The following is a 9754-nucleotide window of genomic DNA, read 5'->3' on the forward strand; positions in this document are numbered from 1 at the left end:
GCGGGGTATGGGGACCCCCAGGGGTCCTTGATAATCACTTTAGGGCATAGCAGTGGCCGCCATTTTGTGGTTCCACCGATCCAGAGCCCATTCATTTTCCCCATAGAAATTTCCAAAAATATTTACAGTATATCAATTATTTTAAGCCTAGAACCAAGCCATCCAGGCTCCTGGTGAATCATGACCATAAAACCTTTGATAGTGTGAAAACAAGTGAAAACCGCAAAACAAAGGGTATTTATTAAAAATAGTATATCATATCATTAAATATTCCATTTTTATGGTCATGATTCACCAGGAGCCTGGATGGCTTGATTCTAGGCTTAAAATAATGTATATAAATATTTTTGGAAATCTCTATGGGAAAAAATGATGGGCTCTGGATCGGTGGAACCACAAAATGGCTGCCACTGCTATATGCCCTATAAACAGCAGGTGAGGTGACTTGACTTCTCTTGCAAGTCCCTGCATGATGATGTGAGTGTGACAGTGACAACTCTCTTTATTTTTTTGTGTCACTGCAGTTTTGGATTGATAAAGCCAAACTCTCAACAGCATGTGGTGTATTTTGATATGGCCTCGTTTCAAACCTACAGTTTCCCCCACACCATAATAAAATAGCCGATCTACAAGCTCACAACGCATCGCAAAGCGACACGTTGTGAGCTTGTAGATCTGTTATTTTCTAAAGATTTGTATACATTTTGAGCACTTGTGAAATGGGACATTCTGCACAATGAGTACTTTTACTTTTAGTACTTTACATGTTGATACCAATACCTTTGTACTTTTACTCAAGTACATTTTTAATACCGGACTTTGACTTGTAACAGAGTATTTCTGCATGCACTATTGATACTTTTACTCAAGTAAAAAAATGTGAGTACTTCTTCCATCACTGATCCATAGGTCTGATATGATAGGCTCTATTCACAGCAGCCATATTATGAAGACATTCACAGGTGCTACCAATGATACTAATGAAGGCTCTGTTCCATTCTGCTCAAACAGAGTCAGGGTGCTATTATTGTGCATGTTGGCCCACTGGAAACACCAGTGGGTCTACAGTTGGGGTCCAAGGACCCTCATGGGCTTCCAAATGGTCCCTTACAGGTGTAGGTCCATTTGGTTCCATTTGTACACTCTCAGAGTTATGGGGGTCGTGGAAACCACTGTGCTAGACTAAATGGAACAGAGCCTTTATTAGTATCATTGGTAACACCTGTGAATGTCTTCATAATATGGCTGCTGTGAATAGAGCCTATTCGGACATGGACTGTGTCCTGTCCCGTCTGTACTCCAAAACCGTCTACCAGTGGTCTAAACTACATTACCCAACGGTCAGTGCGCCGGGGAAGGGCGTGGAATGGGCCAGCAACCAATGAAACGGCAGCCACCGTCGGCGCCAGCCAATGAGAGGGCAGCGAGGGGACGTGACGACACGGCCGTTTGGTCCTTTTATGTGCGCGCGTCGCTCGAGCACAAGCACAGATTCGCGGCTAAACGTTCAGAGAGAGAGCAGAGAACTGCACGGCACGGCTCGAGACAAGGTGGGTGTGACACACGACAAAACAATTGTTTTTATCTCGCTTTTGCTCGAATACAATTCAACTTAATGAGTTAATGTGACGTTTTTTGGGCGTCTCGTGCCGTTAAAACGCGACGTTTTTCATTAATAAGCGACGAAAGGGTCGAAAAAACACTGTCTTGTTTTAAATTTGAATGCACTGATTGTTCACACTTAACAGCCGTGTGTGTGTGCGTGGTCACAGGATAGCTGGGCACTAGAGACATCTGGGCACGTCATGTAAAATGGGCTATTTTGTCCAAAATATTTGAAAAATGGTCTTAGTATGCATGATTAGAACATGCCTAAAAATTCAACATTAAGGTCTAATATTTCTACAATTGCTGCAAAACCTGTATATGAACTCATTTTGTGGCATAAATAAGGAGTTGAATGATAAAATAAAGTCTGATAATGATGTACCACATCATGTATATTTAAGACTATTTTTCAAATATTTTATATTTTTCACATTTTGGACAAAATAGACAATTTTACATGGGAGGTGCCCAGATGTCCTATAGTGCCCACGCAGCCCACCTATCCTGTATTACGTTGGTCCTCCTCAACAAGAGAAATGCTTGTTTTGCGTGTGTGTGTGTGTGTGTGTGTGTGTGTGCAACTGCCACCGTCGACTAGAAGAACATTGAACCTCGGTGGTTCGACACGGATGGAATACTAATTAACGTGACTAATTACATCTGTCACGTCAATTGCATTCATCACAGTTTCCCCCTTTATAAACCAGTCATAACGTTCTATCAGTTAAACGTGAACGACATTCGACGTTTTTTTTTGCAGTTTCCAAGAGCCTTTCATCATCTACATGTGTCTACTTGGACTATAATGTAATCTCTAATCTATAACGGCGTCGCTTGCCGACAAAATAAACCTCTTTGTCGACCACAAATAAATCTTTTACATTCAGGTCCTCCTTGTGGGAAAAAGGTGGCGTGCACGCACACATACACACCCACTGTGTTGCGCATGCATGTCGGGCTGTGAACGGGCGGAGCCGTCTCTCGGTTTCTTTGTTTGCAGCTGCTGTCTCGTGCATGCGGACGCGCGCACGCGCGGTCTGTGTCTGTCGTCAAACGAGCCTTTGTTTTATTATCTTTGCGTTATCAATACCCTCTTTGTGACATTTAGGGCAGAGAAATTAAGGGGTTTTAAATATATATTTATGATTATAGGCTACTGAGTAAAATGGAAATATTATAATCTATTGTCATTACTTTGCAACAGTATTGTGGTGTTTTCTGTTGGCATTGCTGTCTATTGTGGAATTGGGGAACGTAATTAAGCATTTTTATTCTTAGTCAAATTGAAATGGGGTTTACCTGCATCAGGACCACTTGAGCCATCAGCATCCCTATGAAAATGGCCCACAACGTGGCTGCCACATGTTGTGAGCTTGTAGATCTGCTATTTTCAGCAGAATGTTGGTGTAGAGGGGGGAATAGTCAGAGAGTGTGTGTGTGTGTGTGTGTGTGTGTGTATATACCCCTGGGGACTGGTCAGGGAAGCATAGGGTTTAAATGACTGCATTCCTGTTGGCATTGCTGTTAACAACCGGACTGGATTGACCAATTAGGATTTTCTTTATTGCATTTTATAAATATAAAATGGAAACGGGTTTTGTCAGCCATTAGCAACAGTATTCGTGTTCTTTCTGTTTCTGGCAGTGATGTTGACAACCAGAATGGAATGAATGTCTTGGGCATTCTTTCTGCCAACTGTGTTGGCAGGCTTGATTGTAGTAAACTTGATTATTTTTTTCTCTCTCCAAATGTATTCTGCAGCTGACACATTGTGCAAGGAACAGGTGCACCTGACTTTCTCTTTTTTTCCCCCTATTTGATATCTTTTTTTCTGGGACGCATCATTGACTGAAATTGTGACCGTTGTGCCGCATGGCGGGCCCTGGTCATTTTCCAGCTTTTTACAGAATGTAATCAGCTTTGATGTGCCATATGTGGAAATCTGAAAAATATTAGAAGATATTGTTATTTCTGTGTAGTTTAAGCCTGCATTCAAGAAAGACCACAAGGCGAGGCCTGGCTACAACGTGGGCACTGCCTACCTACCAGCTCTTTTGTTTCACTGAGAGCTTGGATTTCAATACAATGAATTGATGGATTGTGTGACTGCGGTCCTTTTCGAAAGGCCCTTTTCTCCCTTTACACCTCGGGTGAATTGGTTTAATTGCTTTGAGCCTGAGCTAAATGTCAGTGCTGTAACAAAGTGAAACGGGTGGAACATGATCAATGTGCCATGCGGTCAGGCGTTTTCTGAATGCCAAGGCTTTCTGTTTTGTGTGGATAGATGGGCGGTGGTTGCTTGCAGTGCTCAAAACTGCCCACAGGTGGCGTCGTGGTGCCTTATCTTTAGCTGGCTGTAGTGTTGTACCTCCATGGGAACAGTGGTGTGTTATGTCCACTAGAGGTCACTGTTTTGTATCTGAAGGCTACTGCCTGATTCCAATCCATTTCTTTGAGTGCATGTTGTCTTTATTTTAGGTTAATGGAAGTTAAAGTCCCTTTGTGACATTAATTTAATCTTAATGTCTGCTAATGCTCTTTTTGCATAGACTCAGACTGTACTGTTGTGTTCATTTATTCTGGCATTGTTTTATTTGCTATTAAGTGAAGCACTTAAGGCTGCGTTGTATGAAAGGTACTATACAAATGTATTTTCTCTCTTTTAGGTACATTTACCCACTATCCACATCCACAGTAAATATGGCAGCAGCCGATGGTGAGTTATTACTGTTCTCATGTGGAATAAGTACTGAAATATTTGAAGTAAAATCTACCGCAATGTAGAAATACTGTTACAAGTAAAAGGCTTGTATCTACATTTTAATTGAGTAAACGCAAAAGTATTGGTGTACCAAAAGTACTCATGAATAATGTCCCATTTCACACACGATTTCTTAACTTTTTCAAAAATGTCACACAAGTTGTGAGCTTGTAGATCAGCTATTTTAAAATGGCGACCAATGAAATGACAATAATACCTCATTGTGTTGTGTTTTTTTCCCTGCTCAGAGATCCTGGTGAAGGAGCTGGACAAGCGGGCCTCAGGCCAGGCTTTTGAGGTGATCCTGGGGGGTTCAGTACCCGACGCCAAGGGTAAGTTCCCCCTGTCCCCCCCCAAGAAGGAAGACGTCACACTGGATGAGATCCAGAAGAAACTGGAGGCTGCCGAGGAGAGACGTAAGGTAAGACTGATCAAAAATGTCCACTCTTAAACGTCTTAACACAGAACGTAAGGCAACTGTCATATTCCAGTGAATCTCAACTGTTTGCATTCAAGGACTCCCAGTTTGATATCGTCAAACACAAGCTGGTATTTCTTTATCTTTAGGGCCCCAATTGAATCAGTGTTAATTTAAAGATGTCAAACAGAGGCCGGTTGTATCAGTCCATCGTCCCCTCGGGGATATGTGAAGCGACCATGATGTGTCTGCACTCACTAGCACTGCGAGGCAGAGAGAGCAACTGATCTATTTCACACGCAACCATCTCTAGGTTTTACGGAGACTGCGTCTGTCGAATCTTCTGCTGTTCAATTTTGGTGAGCCTGTGCAAATTGTGGCCTCGGTTTCCTGTTCTTGGCTGACAGAAGTGGCACCCAGTGTGGCGTTCTGCTGCTGTGTCCCGCCTCAAGGTTCAACTTGAGTGGCTATTTGAGTTAATGTTGCCCTTCTCCTCTGACATTATCGGCCACAAACTGCTGTTCAATGTATTCTTTTTTTCCCCCCGCACCATGCCCTGCAAACCCTTGAGATTGCATGTGAAAAGCCCAGTAGATCAGCAGTTTCTGAAATACTCCCGTCAGGCACCAACCATGCCACGTTCAGAGTCTTAAGTTGCATTTCTGTCACATGCCTGGTTTGAACTGCAGCAGATCACGTTGACCATGTCTACAGGCCTTAATGCATTGTGTTGCCAATTATTTCTAATCGGCCTTATTAGAAATTTGCGCTACTAAATGCATTTGGAGAAGTGTCTAAAATGGCCGGTGAGTGGTCTCACTGGTCATAATATAACAATTTACGTATTTCTGTTTAATTTAAATATGTTAATTGCCAAGCTATACAAATGTAATTTCAAATCGACATACAAATGATCAAAAGACAGAAGCCCTGTCTTACTCTTCAATAATAATTAAAGCTTTAACGAAAGGCTTAAGTCATCAGTGAACCGTTGGAAAAAAACATGTTTCGGCCATCAGGTGGCCTTCCATCAGGGCAAACGGAATCATCACGATTACAAGCCATATAGGTGAGGTGGAAACCTCATATGTCCAAAACGGTACTTTTCAGGATACATTTTTCAAAAGGGGCAAAAATTGTGGATCTACAAGCTGAAAACGGGTCACATTATTGTGTATTGAGCTTGTTGATCTGCTATTTGTGCTACTTCTGTGTGACACTGAAGTATGACGAAGTAGGGCATTAATTGACCAAAAACCCAAAGTTTAAATATGGAGACAAGAGGTTAATCCCCGACACATGTATTTGTGTAGGAGTTAAAGGTGTTCTACATTAGTTTGTTCAGTAACGGGGCTCTCCCAGTCTCTTCCAGCTCTATAATAGAGAAGATCTTTTCAGGTTACTTGCAAATTTAATCTGAGAACCCCTTTAGCTTAAATGTTGCAGTTTTACATTATTCATTCTGTATGAGTTCTCTCTCCTGGTTGGAAGAAACTGGTATTCTGACCAGAATTGTATTTTCTGTTCTAAGAAGCTGGGGAAACCCGTTACTGAACATCCTATAGCACTGATTGCCATCAGAGTAATGGTAGAATAATAATCGGAATCTAAAGCTATCTGCCACTTATTTTAACAAAAAATATCACTTACACCGCCTTAAAGGGAATGCACCACAGTTAAGATTTCTGACAAACTTCAGCTCAATATATCATTCGTTTTGCTGGGAAGTACTCTAATGGTCATGTCTGACAGCTTCTGTGTTGGTAGACGTGGTTTATAGTGTTCATGTTCTCTTCCAGAACCATGAGGCGGAGGTTCTGAAGCAGTTGGCAGCGAAACGTGAGCATGAGAAGGAGGTTCTTCAGAAAGCCATGGAGGAAAACAACAACTTCAGCAAGACCGCCGAGGAGAAGCTCAACCAGAAGATGGAGGCCAACAAGGAGAACCGCACAGCCATCATGGCGGCCATGAACGAGAAGTTCAAGGAGAAGGTACCGTGATCTAGTTAAAACACTTTACACTTGGCGTTCCTATTTTTGGCACATTTAAATTTGAAAAACTGTTCCACGAGCTCCCATGTCTTGACACGTTGTCGTGAGCCTGTCTATCGGCTCTGTGCATAACTGTTGTTGATTGGCTTGGCAGTAGATTTGAACCAGAAACTCATGTCACCGCTTGTTTTGGTTCAAAGCTATCGGAAAATGAGCTGTAACAGGAAATGGGTACGTCACCTGCTGAAATCCTGGGACTACAGTTATGCACAGAGCATTTTGGGTATTCTTGTGTGGTGTGAAACAAGGGCTTTAGTGGTTCTTTAATACCGTCTCATGGCTGTCATTTGCTGAGGATCGAAGATCTGTTCTTTTCAGCAAGCAACACGCCATACTAAGCCCTATTTGTTCATTTGCCTTGTGTCGGATGTACTGTCGTGTCAAAAAAGCAGTCCTAAAAAAAATGTGTTTATTGTGAGCTTGTGGTTATGACACCGGTTCTACGGTAGAGCATGAATTTTTAAACGAAGGGCCCCTTCAACCAACCACTAGAACTATAAAGGTATCTTATTTCAACTCAATTGGATGGCAGAGTCCACACCACAACTATTAACAAAGGGCTATGGTGAAACATACAGTTGGTGTGAACAAGTACTGTATAAATTATGCTAGTCTATTTGTCAAATTCATCAGGATTATTCCACTCATGTTCTGCATCATTTACCTTTGTCTACAGGACAAGAAACTGGAAGAGGTGCGAAAGAACAAGGAAACCAAAGAGGGCACCTCAGAAGACTGATGTGTAAAAAAGGGGGATTGTTGTATAGGGTTTTTTACGTATCCAAAGATTGATTTATTTTTCGTTCGATGGCCAGTATTTTTGTTGTGTTCACTACTACCCACCTTTTTGAAGCAAGTTGAGAACAAAATACTGAGGTCCCACTTTGTGAAATTCTTCTGAAATCTCCCCCTCTCTGCAGCTCTCTTTAAGTGTACTTGGCGCTAGTTTCTACATAGTGAAAACTATTACCCCTGCTGCCCTTTGTTTGCGTCTAATCCAGTAGTTCTCAAATAAGGAACCTCATAACTCTGAGGGCGTATAAATGGAACCAAATGGACCTTCAGATCCATTTGGTTCAATTTGTACGCTCTCAAGAGTTACAGACCTAAGGGATCCCGTTTGGAACCTTGTCGAGGAGCCCTGACGGTACCTAGAACCCAACTTTGAGAACCACTGGTCTAATCATTTTCATACAGATGTGTAGCTTTGTCATTTTGCAGCTTATGCCCTTTTGAGGAAATTAGCAGTGTTCCTATTATCCCGTTCTGGGAAATGCATGTTATTATGCATAAGTCGTTTATATCCTATCTATTCCATAGTGCACTTTGGTAAAAAAAAAGAAAGAAATGTCCTCGTGATCCACCTGTCCTTGGCACTTATTGAAGTAGCACAGTTTTAAATGTACGAGATCTTTAAACTAGCGTCTTTGGTAAACGTCTTCAAATGAATCCATGCGTTTTATTCGGTTCTGTGCATACACTGTAGTCCCCAGGTTATCAGAAAGTGGGTTAGCCGTTCTTTTCCTCATAGCTTTGTTTTGATTGGCTCAGCAGCAGGTTTGAACCGGGAACGCAATGTGACCATCTTCACGTGTTTCCCGTTTCAAAGCTGTCCGCCGAGCCATTCGAACGAAATTATTGGGGAAATGTTTTGCTTTGGTAAATGGCAAGTTCCAGACATACACATGTACTGCCATTTGTTACATAGTCAAATACATGCATTTTAATGGTTTAATTCTTAGATCTTTACAATGCCATGTTTTGCTTATTTTGACAGCGTCTGACAGACAAAATTTTCTATGATGCCAACACGGAAACATTTGGTAGACCCAAATTATGTAGTCACATACTTGTGAAAACATCGGACTACAGTTGAGCCTAATTTATGCTATGATGCATGTCAAAAATGGCCAACCTACAAGCTCACAAATGTAGAGGCTTGGGACATCACAAGACGTGGTGCGTGCTCTTGAATAGGATGTATTGCACCACTGCGGCTCGCGGCAAATCTGCGACAGTCCCTTATTGTATTGGTGAGGTTTGGAAGGCTCGTGCACCGCAATACCTGCGTTAAGACGAGCGGGTGGGTCAGCGTCTGTGAGCTTGTAGGTCAGCTATTTTCAACACGGCGACAGTCGTGTGAGGAAGTATGAATTGGGTTTCATGCACAATTTTACACAGTCGATTCTAAACACCTTTTGTTGAAGGACTTAACAGGGCTGTTGGTCGTTTTTATAGATGGCAGGTGTTTCGTGCAGCTTTTTGCGACTTAAAATCTGCTCGTATTTGCTACCTTAAAGGCTAGTTTATGCTTCATAGGACTTGTCGTAAAATTTGTTTACTTACTTTTCCAAATTCTTACTGATTTTTGTTTTGCACAAATTTGTCTTCAACTGGAATAAAATGTGATGCACGTTAACACTTTTGTTTTCTATATAAAATGCGTTAGTGTTGGGTCGTTTAAAGTATAAATTGGCCTTAAGATCCGAGTTTTCATGTTTGTGCCGCTGACCTTTTTGCTTTTTGTAAAAGAAAAAAAGAGGATTGTTTCTAAGCACATGACTTATTGCTGTTTAGCCGTGAATTAACTTTGCCGACAATGTAAATTGGGACGCCATCTTGGTATGACATCACTGTCTCTACACATGGAATGCAAAAGAGCAATACACTTCGGCATCTGGATAGATATTGACTTGAACTGTTGTACTAAAACAAAATAAATAAAAAATGTGAACGCATGATGGTTTCTGAAGCATTTATTTATTCTGAATTGTGTTCTACAGGTTTAATTAATGTGTAATCTCACACATGTGCACTATCATAAAGCTCTGCCGTTGCGTGAGCCCAGTGGTTCTCAACCTTTTTTCCTTGGAGCCCTCCATCTGACAAACTTTCAGACATGTTAACCACAACCCG

The 9754-nt window shown here is 41.7% G+C and overlaps 1 protein-coding gene across 1 annotated transcript; it reads left to right on the plus strand.

Moving 5' to 3' along the window:
* Positions 1 to 1496: 1496 nt before the first annotated feature.
* Positions 1497 to 9567, plus strand: LOC311061576 (stathmin-like). The gene is made up of 5 exons (XM_084080261.1): positions 1497 to 1550; positions 4275 to 4324; positions 4618 to 4790; positions 6587 to 6778; positions 7515 to 9567. The coding sequence occupies exons 2-5, from the start codon at positions 4309 to 4311 to the stop codon at positions 7575 to 7577; spliced, it is 444 nt and encodes a 147-aa protein (XP_083936387.1). The 5' UTR covers positions 1497 to 1550; positions 4275 to 4308; the 3' UTR covers positions 7578 to 9567.
* Positions 9568 to 9754: the final 187 nt, after the last annotated feature.

The sequence above is a fragment of the Gymnoscopelus microlampas genome (genome assembly GCF_963454915.1).
Source record: "Gymnoscopelus microlampas genome assembly, chromosome: 15".
Taxonomy (NCBI): domain Eukaryota; kingdom Metazoa; phylum Chordata; class Actinopteri; order Myctophiformes; family Myctophidae; genus Gymnoscopelus; species Gymnoscopelus microlampas.

Bases quoted from the DNA above. Each gene is read 5' to 3' on its own strand.
- LOC311061576 (XM_084080261.1), top strand. The intron at 4,791-6,586 runs GTAAGACTGATC...GTTCTCTTCCAG, and splicing joins CTGCCGAGGAGAGACGTAAG to AACCATGAGGCGGAGGTTCT. The intron at 6,779-7,514 runs GTACCGTGATCT...CTTTGTCTACAG, and splicing joins ACGAGAAGTTCAAGGAGAAG to GACAAGAAACTGGAAGAGGT.